Source organism: Prosopis cineraria, unplaced genomic scaffold, assembly GCF_029017545.1.
Source record: "Prosopis cineraria cultivar Desert tree isolate PC_DT_omini unplaced genomic scaffold, ASM2901754v1 PC11, whole genome shotgun sequence".
Classification (NCBI taxonomy): domain Eukaryota; kingdom Viridiplantae; phylum Streptophyta; class Magnoliopsida; order Fabales; family Fabaceae; genus Prosopis; species Prosopis cineraria.
This window is the reverse complement of record NW_026555342.1, coordinates 8,975,013-8,995,274: the sequence shown is the minus strand read 5'-3', so window position 1 is coordinate 8,995,274 and position 20,262 is coordinate 8,975,013. Positions and strand designations below refer to the sequence as shown.

Below are 20,262 nucleotides of genomic sequence, written 5' to 3'. Positions count from 1 at the left end.
ACAAGATACGCACTGCATCCAATTCTCAAATATATGCTTCCTGGGGACGATTTTGAAACCATGTTCTTTTTATTCTTGCCAACGAAACCATGTTCACCAAATGCGGATGCACATCCCCAATCATGTCTTGACATAATACATTTTTCATCTGTTTCCCGCGGCGATGGAAGCATACAGAAAACAAAGTGGTAAACCCAAGAATCTTAGAACAAAAGAATACAAAGGACTTGAAAATGTGAAATGAAACGGAAAAATCGGGATGTTAACAAAACTATTTTAGAGAATATTAAGCTGTTTTAAATAAATGTTGCTATATATTATTTTCTAGATCTGTCCTTGCTCTCTTCCATACGATTACTGTGCCATAAAAATCAGATGAAGCCAGGAAGTTTTCTCCATAGTTCCAGGCAATACCTATGACTGGAAAGCGATGACCCTGCACAAGAATTCTTGTCATTTTGGGAATATAATTAACAACACCAATACCTCAAATGATAATAAGATGAACCTGTAGCTTGTTTACGCATGTATGCCTCGGTCGTGTTAAATCATAGAAATAGACATTTGAGTCCTCACTTCCGGCAACTTCTCATGGCCAAAAGGATGGTGTCAGAAAATAATGCCATTGTGACAAATCGGTAATAAATATCAACAATCTTTCAACTAGAAACACTTGAAAGCGGCTTCACCAGAAATCATTCAAGAAAATGAAGAGAAATAAGTGAAAGAAAATGCTGCAAATAAATACAAGGGAGAATTACAACCAGGTCCCATATAAAGAAATTAATTACTGCAAGGTTTATTGACAATCGAACTAAACTATATTGACAACACAATCAGTTGCCAATGGATCTTGTAGTAATTAATTTCCTAATGTGAGACTTCAATGTAATTGTCCCTAAATACAAACATACCAATGAATTCTCCTTTCTCAAGAGACAGAAGAGGGCAAAACGAAGCTCGAATGCTGTGAATGCGTGGAGCTAATTTCAGTGAGCAGCGAAGAGTTAAATAACCTTTTACCTCCAAAGCCACGCTATAACATGCCAAATTCTAGTAAGTGCTTCAAAACAAAATAATGAGGTCAACCAAATGAAATTGGAGGTTATGGGAAAGGTATGGTTAAACCTGAAGAAAGATAGATTTCCGTCCTGAGCACATGCAAGCAACACTGGTCCACCAGCCAGCAGAGAGAAACTTCTATACTGCAGTGTTGTGACAGGAGATTTGTGCCAAGTGCCACTTCGATGACGATGAGATCGGGATAAGGCCCCAGTGTGGGAATTCATAGTTACTGAGTAGACACACCCCTGAACATACAAGCCAGAAGATTGAAAAAATATAGAGATTAAACCTATTAGAAGAGATATACATTTGCATGTATATAGCTGCTCACCTGTCCATCCCCACAAAATATGAGATTTCCTGTATGATCATGGTCCATAGAGGTAACTTCACTGTCAAATACTGTTTTATTAATTATCCTTCCGGTACTGAAATTGAACACCTGGCATATAAATTAATTTTTATAAAGATGGATTAGTATAATACTTAGTCAAACTGGTAAGATCACTGAAAATGGGAAAACATAATAGCATAGATTTTTGGGGGGGGAGAGGGTGTGCACAGAGAGAGCTGTACGTGTTCATGCATTAGTAAACAATAATATTCATAATGTGGGGTAAAATGATGAGAGCACTGCATATTCAGTTAACTATTATTGTATTACTCATTTTCCAGTGGCCAAAGAAACATTTTCTTCCTCATAACTCCTTTAAGTGGGTCATTGTAACCATACCTCAGCAGTTGACTCAATCACAAGGTTAGAGTAATATATAGAATCAGGATTAAGATTATGTTTGAAAATTTTAAAAAGAAGCCAAGACACCAGTGTGATTTTTTTTGGAAAATTGTCTCAATAATATTTCAAGTAAAGTGCGTGCATGAGAGAGTAGATTATTTTTTTCCGGCCACAGAGAGTATAGATTCAAACAGAGCATAATTCCCGTATTCAGTAAAGACCAATCAGCGTACTTAACCAAGCACAACAATAATTTGTTCTGTATTCTATGAAGAACACATAGCAAATAGCACCATCCTATTATGTCATGATTCAATGGCATCAGATCTTACAGATAAAAGATGGAACTGAGCAAGATCAACATGATTCAGTGAAAGAATTGTAGTAAAGGTAGTGTCAGATATATTACTATACTTCTTTCATAGCAGGCAAAAGTAAAAAGTGATTACATTGATTTCTTTGTTTGCATTGCCAACTGAAAGAAAGTTGTTATTTACCTGCACCGCCAAGAAAATTTAGCCTCCAGTAGCAAAGATAAAAGAAAAGAATAAATAATGCAAACATGTGTAAGTGCACTCTAAGCTATCAAAATAGTCCCGCTGCATTTTGAGGCAGTCTTTTGGGTAAGCATATACTGCCTCCAAACATGATCCCAGTGAACATCTTCGTCCCTCGCCAAATAGATGAGAGATTTTAAGTCACCAATAAAAAATTATCCTTGTCCACAGTAAGGCTTAGGCTTTCCCCTTTTTATGCTTCAAGTCATTTGCAATGTGAGAATAGTTTGAGGACACAAACAGGAGGGAGGGGGAAAATGGCCAGTTAAAACACGCCCAAACACATGTAAGGAGAAAGAGATGGAGAACATAATTTGCTGTTCCACTTATGTTTAGAAGTTAAATTATTATTGTGCTGATTTACTGCTTTTGGACAGACTTGGCCTAAGTTAGGCCTCTTTTGTTATTTCAAGCTTTGGCTTGCCTTTCATACTAAAAAAAAGAAAATAAGAAGTTAAATTATTGATCACGGTACCATAATATCTATTATTCTCAAGTTCTTTTCCAAACTAAGGAGAGAGAGCATTCTGCCCCACTATAAAAAAGCGACCACACGGTCCTCCACATACAGCTTAGAAGGATAGCATGTATGTTCCACTTACAGGGTGGAAACGGATACACAATTGAGAAGAAACTCTGTATATCACCCGTATGCAAATTCCTTTAGCTATCTCCCACACTCTTACAGTTTTATCCAATGAAGATGATGCAATATACTGATTGTTCGATGAAAAATCAAAATCTGAAAATAAGCCAGCATCAGAAGAGAGCATTGGTGAAATATTTATATGATAAAAGTTAACATCAAAAGAAGAATACCAAAATTGGGCATCTTAATATACTAAAGAATTTAATGTACAGCATATGATGTGCCACAAAACAATGTGCTGACACAATATGCTCAACGCTGGTAGCCTACTGTTGCCAAACTGTTATGTTATTAACTGCTACATTCCTAAAATTCTGATTAACAGGCACATAACTTTTTTAAAGGATAGTAATTCTTCGGTAATATGAAAAGCAGAAAGAATGGATAAAACCTAGCAACCAATATACTGCAGACTAGGTGATAGTGTCACATATCTTGTGTAAGACATAGGTAAAGACCACAGAATCAATACCAGTCTATCCAACCTGTAACATCTTTGGAATGCCCATGTAATTGTTTAAGGATTGAAGGTTCCTCAGAGACAGTGCATACTGTCAAGGTACCATCTGATGCCCCATAAGCAAGCAGGTCAGATCTCATGTGCCCAAACTTCAAAACGGTAACTACACATTAATATTTTCAGGATTACTTCCAAGTAAAAACAAGACTTCTGGATCAGTAACAGTGACATGGGAGTAGATAGTCTATATTGGATTCAATAATACCAGAGGCTTTGCTTTGATCAAAGACGCAGTGCATTCCCACAAAAGAATAGGCAGGCTCAACAGCTCGTCGACGTGGATGATCATTATCACTTACACTTGAGCCAAAACTTGTTCTATGATTGGATAGTGGATTGGCAGTTTGTAGATCCTACAATGGAAGAAAATACACTGAATTGACACATGACAAAGGGAAAGAGTAAATAATCTATCAAATTAAACCAGCATTCACAGCAGATGAACAGAATTGTAAGAGCACCTATTTTAAGAAATTAAACCAAGCTCCATTTTTACAGCAGAACAACCACATTCCTTAAAAGCAAAAACAAAAAAATTCCTCATAAACATTTTAGTGCAAAATATCGTTACTATACTACTACACCCTAGTTTTATGTGCAATTTTCAAAACAGAAAATCCATATAAATTTACCAAGATCTAGGAAGCTGATGTCTTTAAGATAAAAAATACTTCAACTTTTGCAATTCTAATTTCAGCAAAAGGCATTGGTGCAAAACATACTAATAAATTTTATATCGCATGAGGTTGCATGTAAGTTAAATTTAATCCATTGGCTTAGTTCATGATGCATAAGTCATGGTCAACAGTGCATTTTATCTCACAATCTTCTGATTTTTTTTTCCTTGGTTTCCACCCTCTTTCATGAAATACCTTAGTTATTATTTATTGCTTGATTTAAAATATTAACAACCTCAATGTCTTTTCTTTTTTTGTAGGATTAAAAAAATGACCATAATTTCACTCAAATCTCAGTTTATTGAACAGATAATACACCCTACTCTACAATTTCCATTCTAACGAATCCAGTCCTTTTTTCCCTATAATATCTCACTTATTAACAAAATGCTAGGTTTGACACTTCCCCAATTCTTTCATTCATGATAGAACAAATACATAACTAAGCCAAGGCATCGTACATTTGTTGCAAGCCCAGTGCACCTGCCGAAGTGTGGGCTGCACATCATTAAAGACAGCATGGTCAAACGAAGCCAATAACATATAGCCTTGTGACTACGTTATTCACGAGCATGCCTTGAATGATTATGGTCTCCCAATGAGATATGAATGTAACACTGATATGCAGAGAAACACGCATAAAAATGGCAGGGAGACATTTCTCAGTTTCCTCCTAAGAAATTATTTATGCATGGCAATATGTCACATAGTGCAATAGGCACAACAATCTAGGGAAAAAATTGACATGAAACAGCACATACCCGAACAGAATTTAAGCTGTCCACCTCAGACCAATGAGAGAGTGGACTAGAAGGTAGAATCCAGCGGCCACTGATGCATCAACCAGTAAATTATCCTGATGTCAGAATTGTATGGAAACATAAATTCAAACTAGCACACACACATGAGAAAGCTGCATTGTCATAAAATTTAGACAAGTTTTGACCAAATCTGTTGCTAAAATTAAAACAATCAGAAAGAAATAGATAACAAGAAATAAGGACAAGGGTGCAGAGAAGAAGATAGTGGCGACGGGAAAAAAAAAGTTATGGGCAAGAATATTTATTATACGAGATGTCTTTTATTAGAATGGAAGCAAAGTGAAATGTTGAAGGGCAATGCATTTTCCGCAAATAGTCTAAAAAAAGAGATGAAAGGGAAACGAGGCAGAAGATGTGCCAACTCAAAAGAGACCCCCAGTTTCGTTGGAGTTAAAAAAATAATAATAAATTTTGCATACCATCTCGCAATAAACACCACTAATTAAACATATTAAATGTTCATTAATTTCAGCAACCTGTTTCCGGGAGTGACTTGGAGGCTAGGGGCACGCGAACTTTCCCAATCCCTTGGCCTAGATGTGTAATTACGGTAGGCCACATAACCCTTCTCGTTGCTTCTCCAGTCCTTCAACAGAAAGATGTGAATAAGCTTACGTCTAAAGATCAGCAGGCCAGTGTAAAAATGCAAATGAACCATGCAGAAGAAGGACAAATAAAAGACGTAAATCTAGCTTTAGCAGTTAACAGAGTAAATTTCGCATAATCAATAATTTCAAAGCAAATCCAGACAGAAAATATACACATTAAAAGCAGGAACAGGTAAAAAATAAGATCGAGTTAAAACAAATGAATGAACAAACAAACCAGGATCACTGATGACCTGAATTTCGAAATGCGAACGCATTTAGTTAATTAGAAAAATAACAACAAATTACAACTGCTACTGGCGAGTAGCGCTCTCCTCAATCTCAGTATTCCAATAGTGATTCAATTACGAGATCCAAATAGAAACAATTCGGATACAAAACATAGATACCACCAAACAGAATACAACTCTGAAAACATCCAAACTCGAAAACAACGAAAGTCGAAGCATACGATACGGCGGAGAACACCGGCCACAGCCTTCCGGTGAAGAAGAAGGCGCCGAATGCCGATGTACTGAGCATCAGCGTCAGCAGTCAAGGGCTGAAAAACGCAGCAGAAGAGCTCTGGATCTGTATAAATCTTCTTCTTCTTCTCATCCTCATGGCTCTGTTGTGCCATTCTATGCATTCTTCATCGGAGGACGCTGGCCAAGCCGAGAACCTCCTTTCAAGTGATCGATGGAGAACGAGAAAAACCGACAAGGAAATAAGATTGGTAGAGAAAAAATGCGAATATATAAATATATATATTTATATATCTGTATTTTACTATTTTAATCAAAATGTTGGACAATAACGCTGTAATTTCATTTCGGAGAAAGAAGAAAACTCGACGGGTATTGTCACGGTTGACATGTTGACATCCCGCCACGTTTCCAATTGAGTCTCTGAATTGGCCCATCATTCTGGGCCAAGTATTGTACTAGGATTAGGCCCACTATTTTTTATTTGGGATGAAAGATCATAAGGGAAAATCACAGCCGAAGATCCCTGTAGAACCTTATTCGCCAAAAATGATCAAAGAAATTTGATTTAACCATGTAGTCCTTGGAATCTTCTTTGTAATTAATTATGATGGTAAAAATACATAATTGCTCCTAGTTTAAAATTCAAAAAAGAATGAACGTTTGATAGCCTTCGGTCACACCCACGATCTTCGGAAAGCCATTCGAGAGCCACAAAGCTAGCACTTTGAACACCCTGCTTCACAATATCCAAAGCCCGATGAAGATCAAAGAAATGAATCAAGCACTTGACGTTCCTCCTCTTGCTAGAGGCTTGCAAGCTCTTGTTGATGAAATCACTCAAGACCTTGATAGTTCTATTTTGGAACCATTCGAGAAAGTCCACAAGCTCGCACGTGCCTCTCAGCCTGCCCTGTGTGATATCACCGCAGGTGGATAAGAGAGAGATCAAGTGATTCCCAGTTTAATTGTTGGATTGTGTTGCTAGGGTCATGTGAAGTATACTGAAGACCTAAGACGAAATTATTATAAAGGCTTAGTGTGTTATAATTTATGAATTATACAGTTTTTATTAATATTAGGTTGACTTGTCAAAAGAGTCATTTCAATAATTTTTTTTTTAATTTCAAAGCAGATGCAAAATCATTTTTTCTTTTTACTTCCCTTTGAATGAGCAATAAGATTTTACTAATAGAAAACCAAATAATATTATTACATATAATCTCAATATATCATAATATAATTAATTTATGAGAGGAAGGATCAATAGGTTTTTTATATAAATAATTTTTTTATGAGGCGTAAGATAATTACCTTAATGGTCTAAAGGTTTACATGGCCATGTGTGTTGCAAAAAGCGAGGAAGCAGAGGTAACTCGGATCCCATTCCATGCCAAACGCCTCTTAAATTGGACGAAGGGACTCAAATGACCATATCCAGGAAAACAGCATAAGCACGCGTATTGTCCTTTCATTCTCTCACTGGGGAAAATAGAAGCCACTGTTTTATTTTAATAATAATCAACTTCTTATTTAACAAGTTCTGAAGATAGTCATTTTTAAAGAAATAAACGTTGAGATATGGTGAACAAGTTATTGTTTGAAAAAACACTAATACTTGTTTTATTTTAACAAAAATCAATTATTTATTTAAAAGTCCAGAAGATAGCTATTTTTTTAAAGATAAATGTTACGATCTGATGAATAAGTCACTATAACATCTTAAGAATTTAATCAAAAAAATTATAAGGTTTAATTGATAATTAAATTATGTTTTAAAAAAAATTGTGAATGATTAGTTTGGGCTCCCTTCCTATATGAAAAAAAGTTTAATATTGGAGCTCACTTCGAGTTTCATTGCAGGTGGCTTATTGCCACGATTACGTGAGATACTATATTTTCTCTAAAGTTTGTTTGTATGCCTTCTGATTCTTACAAGTGTATGCCATACATTGGTGATGGGTTGAGGAGTTAGTGATGATGATGATAGGAATGTTGATTTATACATAATTGTGATTAAGTGGTTTGCCTACATTGCATGCACAATGGTTGGCCTTTCCTTTTTAGAGCCACATTTTTCAATACTTATTTGGTCAGGTTTGTAAAGGAAAAACATGGAACAATGACACATCCTGGTTGAGTTCTTTAAGGAGGAGAGTTATAGTTTGGGGATTGGGCCTTATACCTTTGGTCAAGAATATCTTGAGCTTCGAGAATACTTTGGTTAGTCCAACGAGTGGACTAGACCGTAGATAAGCCTATGGTTTCAATGAGCGGTATAAGGTGGTGGGACGGAGCAATAAGGTTTTTGCATATAATCATATGTTTCATAAAACTATTGTGAATGATGGTGTAAATTGTTGTGGTCATAATTTAATAATGATGATCAAATTATATGTATCCATATATTGTTAATTGTGTATAGTTAGTTTGTACATATATGATGGAATTCTAGATTACTGAGACATTAATGCTCACTTCTCTCTTGAACATTTTAGGTAAGTTTAGCGAAGCAAAAGGAAAGCATATGGAAGCTTGGGGCTTAGCTTATGTAAGCTTTAAATATAATATCAATTTGTAGAATAATCGCTTGTCAATATATGACTCATTTGTCATTTGAGTTGAGTTTTAAAATTATTTATTGTTTATTAATGATTGAAAATGGTACTATTAGTTGAGGCCTAAGGTCATAAAAATTATATAACGAATCTATTTAGAGTAAATATTTTAATATACAATTCTAAATGTCGAGACATTTATTAAAATAAATATTTGAGTATTTATGATAGAATGTGACATGCATGTCTATAAGTTTTAATAAGCCTAGACTTTTATTGAATAGAATATTTATTTTTAAGTTTTTTTATATCTACCATAATAGATTCTTTTCTATCATAGTAGGGTGTTATTTATGATTTTAAATAGTAGAAAAAAACTTTTATAACCTTCATAGTTTTTTTAACTAGTTTAATCATTTCTATTAAGACTATACTTTAAATATCTATTTAGTAGACAAAAGTTTTATAACCATGATAGCTTCTTAAAATATGGATTAACTCTTTTTTACCATGATCATCTTTTTAAAGTAAATTTGAGAGTTGGCTTTAAATCTTTATACCATTGTAGTTATTTTTATTAGTTTAAATCTTTTTATTACCATGATATTTAGTTAAGTTTTTAGTGAATAAAGTTAGAATGTTACATGTGTCATCTTTAGTAGCAACAAAATATAATACATAGAGCAGATTAGGGAAAAAAAAAGAAATATATAGAGACAAGATTACGTGATCAAATGTTGTTAATGTTAGGAGATATTAAAAAGATGTGTTTTAACTTACTATTTGCAATTTTATTGAATAAAACTCTTTTTGTTGATTTTTAACCGCAGGCATAGGGATATAAGAATGTCATTCTATATATGTATGGACAGGTAGTGATTTAAAGGGATTAAAAAAAAAAGATTGTGGTGTGTTACAAGGTTCTTATTGGAGGATAGTAATATTTCCTTACCATTGACATGTGAATTGGTTGGAAGTGAGAAGTGAGTCTAGTTATTACTTAGTAAATAATAAGTTGTAATCAATGTAAGTCTAGGACATCTGTGTGTTACATTAAGCAAAAGCTAACTAATAGAAGTAACAACTAATGAGATAGATTGTTTTGCCATGAGGACAAATCGAGGTGTAGCACCCCAATAAATGGACAAATAACCAAACGAACTATTTAGATTTTTGATAACATATTAAGAACATGATCCTATAAATTGAGAAGCAATTTGTATAATCCATTTTCCATAATTAAATTTTGTTTGCAATAAAAGTTACCATCACAATACTTAAATGACCCCTTATGAGACAACGAATGAAAGGAATGTATTTTTCCTTTAAGTTAGGTAATAAATACAGATAAGGATATCAAGAGTTTGGGTGCTTATGGATCAAGCTACATGAAAAATTCTCATAATCAAATGGGAATTGCTCATAGCTCAGAGTTGATAGAAAAGCTCACGTTAATAGGAGACAGCTATAAAGAATTTGAGGCCAACGATCTTGTGAAAACCATGTATATTAAGATGAATTAAGCATTTGAAAACTTAAAACATGTGTGTCTATTGGGATCATATTGAAAATAAGTGATAATTTACTAATTAAACATTCTACAAATAAAACAAAAATGAAGCAAGGTTTTAGGAGGCTAATTTATGCAAAACTAAGTTACAAAATAAAAAGGTCAAAAGGGACCATTCTAAAAGTAATTTTTAAAATAAGGCATTTTTAAAAAAAAAATCAGGCCATATGCCATGGCTTGTGTGTCACACATTATGGCACATGGCATAGAGAAGGAACTTCCTTCTTTATGATGTGTGTCGCAACTCATGTAACATACACCGCTGTGCATAATGTTGATATAGTACTGCATAGGCTGTCAAAAATTTCAAACTTTAAGTATGTGTAACTCTTTGTACAAAACTTCAATTTGAATGACTCAAGTGTCTACATGAAGCTTATTTAAAAAATAGTTAATGGCTTTAGTTTGGTATTAAAACTCTTTTATTTAAGGATTTTATCCACTAAAATGCATTATGAAATAAAATGCCACTTTTTCCAAACATCTCTAAACTATAACCAAAGTTTTAGCCCATTATGTGGGACGTTTGATCAACTCAAACTCACTCCAATTCACAATCACAACTTGACACATGCATGTGAAATTCTCATAGTTGGATTACAGCTACCCAACGCAGTTATATATATGAAATGCAATAATATGGGCTAGCCAAGATATATTTGATTCTAACCACTTGCTAGCCCCACATCATAAATTGAAAAAGTCATGGGTGTTACAACAATTACTTCATAGCAATTAATTACAAATTATCATCCAAACAATAGAGTCACAAATATAGTTTAAATTTTTTAGGGTTGTCAATTTTCACAAACTAATCTAAAAAAGGGTCAGCATGACCTATTGGTGTCTACCTACACCAACTATGCTTTCAATGCTTCTCTAGCTAAACTATTTCTTATAAAAATGTTAACCACAAGAAGTAAGACTTAAAAGTCTCAATAACCAAACTTAATATACAAATATGCATGCAATGCAACCTATCATGCTATTACTTAGGGCATACAAAATAATTTTCAATAATGGATATCCCAACAAAAACCAAACAGTTTGCATTTTTAACATGACCAAACCTTATATCCCTTATAATTCCATGCTCAGAACCAAATCACTCGATCAAAGATGGGTTAGTCCAAACTAATAGTTACTTATTTAGTCCAATGAGGGCTTACCATGTGATAAGATAACAACTCCAGACAAAATACCTAGGCAATACATATTTTCTAAACAACCCAACTTGTCATGCTTTCAAACAACCAAGCAAAAACATAACTAAACAATTATATACTTCCAAACAGTAATTATTTCCAAACAAAATACATATCTTTACATATGCAATAATAATTCTCACTTGGCAATTATTTTCTGAACACTAAAAACATACTTATCTCAACATATTTACTTCCAAACAAAATAAACACGTATAACAAGTCACAAAACATTTTTATAGTAGTTACCTTACTTTCTTACAATTAAAGCTCCCCACACAAGAACACATTTACCTTCATTGATATTTCTACTATAATGTAAATACATTACAAAACTAATTATAGTTAACAAAGTGTTAATTAACACTATTCAAAGTGTTAGCACACTAATCAAACCCTAATCCTAGGATTAGGTTAATCAATCTAGTCTACCTAAATTATTACCACTATTTAGAACCTTAAATAAACATATAATCATCCTCATTATACTTCCAAAACACTTAATTAGTTCTTAAACAACCCGAATCATCATCAAATCTCTCAATTACATATAGGGTTTTGAATTTCACACCCATATTATCATAAACAATCTCTAAACATATTTAACCTCAAAAGACCATTTGATTTGAAACTAGGGGCTCTACCATTCAAAAATTAAGACTCCAACTATAGCCATGAAGATTTCTAGAACTAAATGAAGAGAAGTGGGTAAAAGAGATGTTAGGATGCTTACCTTAGTCTTTTAGGAGCTCAAATTCATGCTCCACAAATCCTTGAGTGACACTCTAGCAAAGCATAATAAATTTCACACCAAACCCTTACTAAAATCCCTCTTCTATTCTATCATATAATGAGGGAGTTAAAATCGCGTCCATGTGCCACGACGTGTGCAGCATGCGCTGTAGTGCATGGCATGGAATGTGTCATTTGAATCTTAGCCCAACTATTTGGACCCAATACTTATTTTAGACCTTATTTAATCTTAATATATCATCCTAGGCCAAATTAAAACCATATTTAACCACCTAAACAAATGATTTACCTCAATTGACATCGATTACCAATTGATTCCCTAAAGAAACCTTAAAATAACATCAATCCTCAATTAAGTTCCTCAATAAACCTCAAATTTGATAATTAAATTAAAAATTCAAAAGTTTAGAATGTTACAACAAGTATGTTATAGCCCTAAGTATTCCGTGATCCTTATTTAATATTGAATTGAGATGAAACTAGAGTCATTAGTTAGAATATTTAATTGTATATGTGTGAACATTTAAATTACCTTAATTAGATGTGCAAGCTAGAAATTAGATATCTTGAAAGTTTGATTTTAATTGTTGTCTTTTCTATGTTGTATTGTCATGTACATCATTGTGGAATGCTTTGATAGCCGTGGAGGACGTGTCATATGCATTGGCCATGATAGAAGGTGTCTTTGGCTACGATGAGTGACCTCTACGCCACAAGTTGCAACAGATTTGTCTAGAATTGTTGAAATGACTGTTTTACCTCTTTTTCATATATTTTAATGCTTAACTACTTTCCCAAGCTTTCGTACCTCGTGTGCTATGATTTTTGATATTTTCAATGGCCTTAACTTACAGTTTTTAAACTTGGTTCATCTTGGGACTCATTTACTCAAATATTATTTATGAACAAACTTTAGAATTTCAAATGATCAAAGTTGATCATATCTTCTTTTGGTCTCTTCCTTACTTTAATCAATTGGTTTAAGAGTTATGGTTATGTGTAGATAATGACAAGGGTCATTACTAATAAAGTGAGCAAGTCACGATTTGGGAAAATACAAATCTTCGTTTTATTTTAACAACAAACAATTTTTTATTTAACTAGTCTAGGAAATAGCTATTTTTTTTTAGAGAAATAAGTCCTGTAATATTGTGAAAATGTTACCATTTGGGAAAATATAAGTCATTGTTGCATTTTAATTTTAATAAAAGTGTGGTTTAGAAAATTTAATATTATTTACAAATAATATTATATGGTTTGTACTGTCTCTCAAAGTTTCATATATTTAATGGGGATCAACAAAGCCATCGGTTCCTTTCGAATGCCCCTGGTATGTAATCAATGAGTGGAAAAAACATCTCCAGAAACCACCTTAAAAGCTGACTAATGCCTTGCTTTTTTTTCTATCATATGTTGATTCTTTGGAGTTCATCTGAGTTTCTTGAACATCTTGTTGTTTTTGCATCTTCAAAAGAGAAAAAAAAAGGGCTTCCAAGAAGGACAACTCAAGAGGGTTTGATACTAGAAGTGGTAACAACAACATCAAGCAAGGAATCTCTCGCTCATTTCCTGAACAAAAGGTAGGGGGGGTTCAGGACAGCAATTACGGGCATGACAATGTTAGACCAAAGGCTATCGAACACTCTCTTTAAAAAAAAAAAAATTAAGCTGGGGAAAGTTACGTATTTTGACCATCCGAATTAATTACAAAGAGAACCCTAAGGAATGCAGAGCTAAATCAGATTTCTCTTGTCCATTTTTGCTAACAAGGTTCTACAGGGGTCCTTAGCAGCGATTTTCCCAGGGCCAAATGCATTTTAACAAAATAGAAAGGAAAAAAGTTATAAAGATATAGTTAATAACAGAACATTAAAAGATGACAGAACAGAAAAAAATCTGTTTAACAGAGTAATTAATGCCATGTCTTCAAATGGTAAAGCTCTCGAAAGACCCAAGGAGGAGGGAGATGTCGTAGTCAATGAAATCTTTACTGAAAGTTGAGAAATTCCATCTTTTATTAAAGCTAATGACTACATTTTCTAAGTTTTTGTTTGTTTTTAGTATGTTCGTGCAACAAATTTGTCATTTAAAACAAAAGGTTAATACACGATGGTAGGTAGATCTCTGTAGGCCCACCCGTTTTCAAACAACGATTTTTTTTTTGTGGGGCCAGATTTCAAACAAAGATTGATATTTTAGAAATTTATATATGTATATAATATTAGAAACTCTAGGGACCCACATGTTAGTTATAATTCTGGAAAATGGTAATTATATAACTGATAAGGGCATTAATATAATTGAATACTTTAAATTATTGAAATGTTGCGAAAGGATTATGATCTTTATTTATAATTAAAATAAATAATTATTAAAATAATTAGTAGAATGTAACTCATAAATTTAAATAAAGTTAGTTGTGAATTTAAGTAATGTTACTTGAGAAGTAATAAAAATTTAATTATGAAATAATAAATTATTTTATAAATTTATGTATAGTCTATTGTGAATTTTAGAAATGTCAATAATAAATTTATAAAAATTAAATGGCATATGAATAAATAGTCTCATGAATTTATACATTACTTATATTTCAAGAATAATCAGTTGTGACTTTAAAAAAATACTTTTAAATATTTATTAACAATTAGATTTTTATAAATTTACAAATGGTTCTCATTAAATTTATCAGTGACCATGTATATATTCATAAAACTATTTATACATTCATAATTAACTTTTTATATGTTCACTAGTAATCTTTCTTAAATTCACAACTAAAGTTCATTAAATTCATGAGTCATTTTCTATTGGTCATTTCAATAATTAAAAATATTTAATTGCAAATAACTTCTTTTCAAACATTTCAAGATTTGGAGATTTACAAGGTTATAGTTATCATTTTTCCTTATAAATTAACCTCTTCGATTCTGAAAAACATATGAGACGCACTTAATTTGTGTCATATCTGTTTATTATTCTGTAAATAGGTTAATAAATTATAAAATCATTTGTCATTTTCCCCGTAAAATATTTAAATATCTTAGACTTATTTTTTCTATAACTTTTAGCTGAGTCGTTTTTTAAAATTGAAACTGATTTCTATAAAACAAGTTTATTCAATCATTTCAAGGACCATTGATGTACTCCTTCCATTTGAAAACCACTAATTGCAGTTAAGGTTAATACATGCAGATTGAGAAAATTTTAATTACATATTCTCATTTAATTTTCTCCTACTTCATTTAACATATCTTCTCTCCTGCTATTATTTGAGGATAAAATTGAAAAAATGAACAAGACTTGAATTTCTCAAACAGTCCAAAGTTTTGAGACAAAACAGAGCGTAAAATTGTCAATAATTTAAACTTTTCCTTCATTTTTTTTTTAGCTTTATGATGAAACAGTTTTGAGAGCAGAGTTGATTCAGAGGCAAGAAAAAGAAGTTATGGTTAAATAGCGTCTGGGAGGTACGGAGAAGGGCGAGCGAAAGCAAGAGCTTGAGATTTTATTTATTCGCCAGTTCATGAGAATAGAAGCAAGCCATAAGGTATTCATCCATATCTCGTGAGACAATAATACAAAGTGGAATGATTGAAGTGGCGAAAATCGAAATTGGCATTCACTAACACATTTCAATTTACTTGACAAGGATCATCATTTAAGTTATCACAGCGGCAAGTGGTTATTTCCCCCAAAAGACACAGTAAATTGATAAATTGATTAATTTGATGGGTGACTAGTGGAGTCATCAACTGGGTGCCAAAACCGGTTAAAAAACCACATGGAATCAGCCTCCACAGCATACCCATCTTGGTTTCGGTGCCAGCTATACTGAGCATGAGTTCGGTTCTTGATGTCAAAAATGGCGTGTCCAAAACTGGCCTCTCTATATGCAGAGTACGCTGGCTGTGGTTCTGTCATGCTGCCCAACAAATTGCCATCATGAGATGAATCAGCCTAAGATGACATAGAAAAAGCCTCACTAGAATTCCACTCTTTCTGTTTTATTCATAGAGAGCTTACTTGGTTGCCAAGCCTTCAAGATTTCCTCCATCACCGATGGTTATATATACAGGAGCCGACTGATCTTTTACGGGAGTGCACTGACCATTTACAACGTTGTATGCCACATTGGAGACGCGTTCCTGACACACAAACAAATCAGTTATCAACTGAAGAATAACAATAAAATCTATTTTTGCTGGGTGAGGGAATATATTGGAATTCATTCAGGTATGTGTCAGTGTGACTATATTCGGTAACTATCATGGGGGAAAGATAAATTCTTGGAAGGGCATTGCTTTTGCGACAACAGAGAATATTTCTTGTTTGAAGATTGAAATTTTTTCTTTGGCATCACAGTAAGGTGGTGTTTGGACCAATTTGCATGCACGCACTCCAACTGGTAAATCTATAGACCATCTATACCCTGACTAAGGAATTCAAAAGGAAATTTCTTGCAGCCTGGTCCAAAGAAACCGACAATAAATATTCAACTTGCGGTAGGCTGTCTGGCAACACATTAAATGCTCGCCTGCAAAGTTAGACCAACCCCTTAGGGTTGAGATTGGAAAAAGTTTGAAGGCAAGCCTAATGAATCATGATCTGAACAGTTTTCAGAAGCATGTTGCTGAGATTTCAAGAGAGAAAATAAAGAAATAAGTAGCTTGAGAGCAACATTACACCAGTTACACCTCAGTCAAAATAAGTAAAGAAAAAAGGAGACGGCTTGATAGAGAGCTAGCTCTTACTGATCTCTCATAGGCATGGACATGACCAGCAAACACAACATCGACCTTGTACTTCACGAACCAAGGCTCATACATCACTCTCATGCTTTCCCCTTCCATAAAGTGATAATTGTAGCTGTTATACCAAGGAGAATGCATCAGAACAATCAACCAAGGAGTCTCTGTCCTGTTAACTTTTGGTAGCTCTGCCTCAAGCCATGTGTACTGGGGAGTGTATTTTCCTGAAAAAGTAAAGATCCATTATATTGAAAACATTTCACTTTAAAAGCATGGGCATTACAGTTCCATGTAAGCACTTGATCCAAGCGCTGACACCCGGGGGGGAAAAGTGGGGGTGGATAAGAGGAAGCAATATAACTTGACATGGATAATTGACAATATATTACTGAGTCAGTACTTCTCTTTTTTGTTTTGGGTCAACAGCTCAGCCCACTATTCAAACATGTATATTTGCACAACACATATTTAAGCAGCAGTAAGATTTAGTGTTTTAAGCAAAGGAAACTAATGCATCAGCCAGTGATTTAGGATATCTAGTATTTATTAACTATTGCATGATAACTTCTATGAAACACATGTGTATTAGAAACAGTATATGACGATCAGCTGGAGCTCTCTGATGCCTTGATAGAGCACCAAAACTAGTCAGAACAATTTGTTCATGTAGAAGTCATGGCTCATTGCAAGTTTGCAACTGTGAGAAGCACTACAAGCAGTATTGTGTATATGAAAATCATAGTATCAATCGGTATGCCTTCACATAATCAGGCATTATCTCAAAGAATTACCGTATGCTGAGTATGAGGCCAAGACAATGATATGCGCTGAAGCTCTCTTGATAGAATACCAGAAGGGTTTAGTACTCTTCGATGCTTTATAAGGAACATGGTAACGGTGGGTATAGGGCTTGAAAGGTATGTTTTCTCCCTGCAACAAATCAACAACAGTTTTTCCCTTTTTATTTTTATTTTTGGTTGAAGAACAATAGCATTGAAAAAGTAATGATGATTAAAGAAAAAAAAGATTGTCTCGAGTAGGTTCATATGAGAAGCTTACAATCTCTGGAGCAAAATCAATTTCATGGTTCCCTGCTGTCCATATCCAAGGTTGATAAGCACTACTTCTTTCTGTGAACCGTCCCCAAGTATCCCACCTGACGTTATCGTGATTTGGGTAGTTATCAGCATAAGACAGATCTCCCACAAACAGCACAGTTTGTCCTTTTCTAGGGTTCATTTCATAGTGAGTGAGCGTCTTATTTGAATCAAAACTCTGACCAAGATCCCCTGCAACCAATGTTCCCTTAGATAATCACAAACAAATTGGCACACATATTTCATGTTGTTCCACAAGATTTTGCTGAATGTTGGAAGAGGGTGCACGAGGTAGAGACCAAACAACAGTCACAAAAGTCAAATCTACTAGTTTAAGGACATATAAATCCGGACTAAACATAGAAACTCCTTTTCTTGGTCATTCCCAAAGGATCATTTCTTTTGATACATGAAGTGGAACAAAAATTCATGCCCAACACTTCATCTAACTACTTTTAGGTTAACCTCCCCAATAGACCACCTCATATTCCGTAGAACTGTTAAACCCACCAAATGCATGTGAAAGATCAAGCAGAAAACCCATTCTAAGACAACCGATATATTTTCACATGCTTGTATCCCAATGTTAAACTGTGATCTATGTACTACAAAGTAATACCGGATATGCCAATAAAACGCACTTACCGATTAGACCAAATGTGTATGGCACATCTGGGCCAACTTCAGGAGGAGTTATAAACCAAAACTGCCTCGTTGTAAACCCAATTCCAACCTCATAGTAATATTTGGTATTTAACTGCCCAAAAAGTACATTGATTCGTTAAAAGAAACATCCATATCTTCTCATCCAGAAGCTTCAAGCTTCGCATAATTGCATTGGAGTTGTGATGTTGAGCAATTAGAGTCTTACCTTCAAATCTCTAATGGTACAGTGATGAATAAAACCAGACGTGTAATTGAAGTATCTGTAAGTGGTATATTTTCCCTTAGCCACCTTCTTTTGCTTGCTCTTCTCACTCCAGTAACGTACTACACTTGACCCCGGTTCATCCTCAGTCACCCAGGACACAATTACTCCCTTTCCCACAAGGTCACCTTGTGTTATATGAACCTAAATTCCAGATCAACCATACATTAAAACTCTGAGGGTAAGACCCAAAAGGGGGGGGGGATACAGTTTTCAGTTAGGTTCCATTTTCCCTCTGCTGCGTTGTGATTCAGATTTCAAAACTTGACATTTCTATTTTCTTGAGTTTTGAGAAAATCAGATGGAATTTCAGAATATAAATTTGACAGAATTGAAGTACACCATATAGTTAATAGACTAATCCTCATGTCAGCATAATATTAGTTGTTGAATCACAAGTTTGGTATTAGCTAGGACTGCTTCAAGTGAAGCAATGAAATGGGGTTGAAACGCAGAGTAAACGAAGCAGGAAAATGACAGAAAAGAAGAATTTGCTTCATCTATTCTTTACTTACAATCAGAAAAGCAAAACTATATTTAACGTAAAAAGGGTCACAAAGATACCTGCTGGGGAGCATTATAACCTGGAGGTACTTCGAAAACATCGCTGTCAAGTGGCATATCCACAGTCTTCTCAACTTTCCTGACGAAGGTGCTAGTCTTGCCGCCATTGCACAGCTCAGGCACATTCAGAAGCAAACCCAGAAACAGAGCCACGGCTACAAAACAGGGACAACCTAGAAGATGCATCTTATCGAATTCTAAACCTATACGAATCGAGGTCCCACCAATCAATCTCGACGCCTTCCTCTTCCCCTCGTCTCTACTATAGATAATAGCAAACTAATAGAATGCAATTTACAATGGCAATGGCATAATTAGGGGAATATTCAAGGTTCTCAGTGAATCTGGTCAACGAATGCCTGAAGGTAAGGGTGTACTCTGGGATTTTCTATAAACAGCTTCTATTTTTCTGCCGTGTGAAATCAGATTTCATGGAATCACGGGCGCCGAAGATTCGAGCTGTTGTTTGTATGGTATATGACTTGAAGCCTTTACGATGGATAGTCATAGTTGATAAAAGGAAAACATAATCTTTCTTCCTTATACTCTGATCAAGCTTTATTTTAATTTCTATATTATTTTAATATTTTAAATTTTAAAAAAATGAGGTAACTTTTATTTTTCATGTTCTTATAACTTTTATCTTTTCAATAATTTTAATTTTTACAGAGACTAAGAATATTTAAAAAAATTATAAAAATTAAAAATAAAACTTAAAAAAATTATAAGAATTAAAAAT

The 20,262-nt window shown here is 34.0% G+C and overlaps 2 protein-coding genes across 2 annotated transcripts; both read right to left on the bottom strand.

The window, feature by feature from the left end:
• Positions 1-50: 50 nt before the first annotated feature.
• LOC129286843 (uncharacterized) lies at positions 51-6,348 on the bottom strand. Its single transcript, XM_054922912.1, has 12 exons — positions 6,085-6,348; positions 5,502-5,611; positions 4,966-5,035; positions 3,733-3,880; positions 3,493-3,630; positions 2,961-3,100; positions 2,251-2,298; positions 1,397-1,507; positions 1,129-1,310; positions 915-1,036; positions 509-585; positions 51-436 (listed from the first exon to the last, which is right to left on the bottom strand). The coding sequence occupies exons 1-12, from the start codon at positions 6,259-6,261 to the stop codon at positions 311-313; spliced, it is 1,449 nt and encodes a 482-aa protein (XP_054778887.1). The 5' UTR covers positions 6,262-6,348; the 3' UTR covers positions 51-310.
• Positions 6,349-15,671: 9,323 nt separating this feature from the next.
• LOC129285068 (purple acid phosphatase-like) lies at positions 15,672-20,012 on the bottom strand. Its single transcript, XM_054920613.1, has 8 exons — positions 19,524-20,012; positions 18,903-19,103; positions 18,677-18,788; positions 17,994-18,223; positions 17,726-17,864; positions 16,938-17,158; positions 16,210-16,331; positions 15,672-16,108 (listed from the first exon to the last, which is right to left on the bottom strand). Exons 1-8 carry the CDS (start codon positions 19,707-19,709, stop codon positions 15,907-15,909), a joined length of 1,413 nt encoding a protein of 470 aa, XP_054776588.1. The 5' UTR covers positions 19,710-20,012; the 3' UTR covers positions 15,672-15,906.
• Positions 20,013-20,262: the final 250 nt, after the last annotated feature.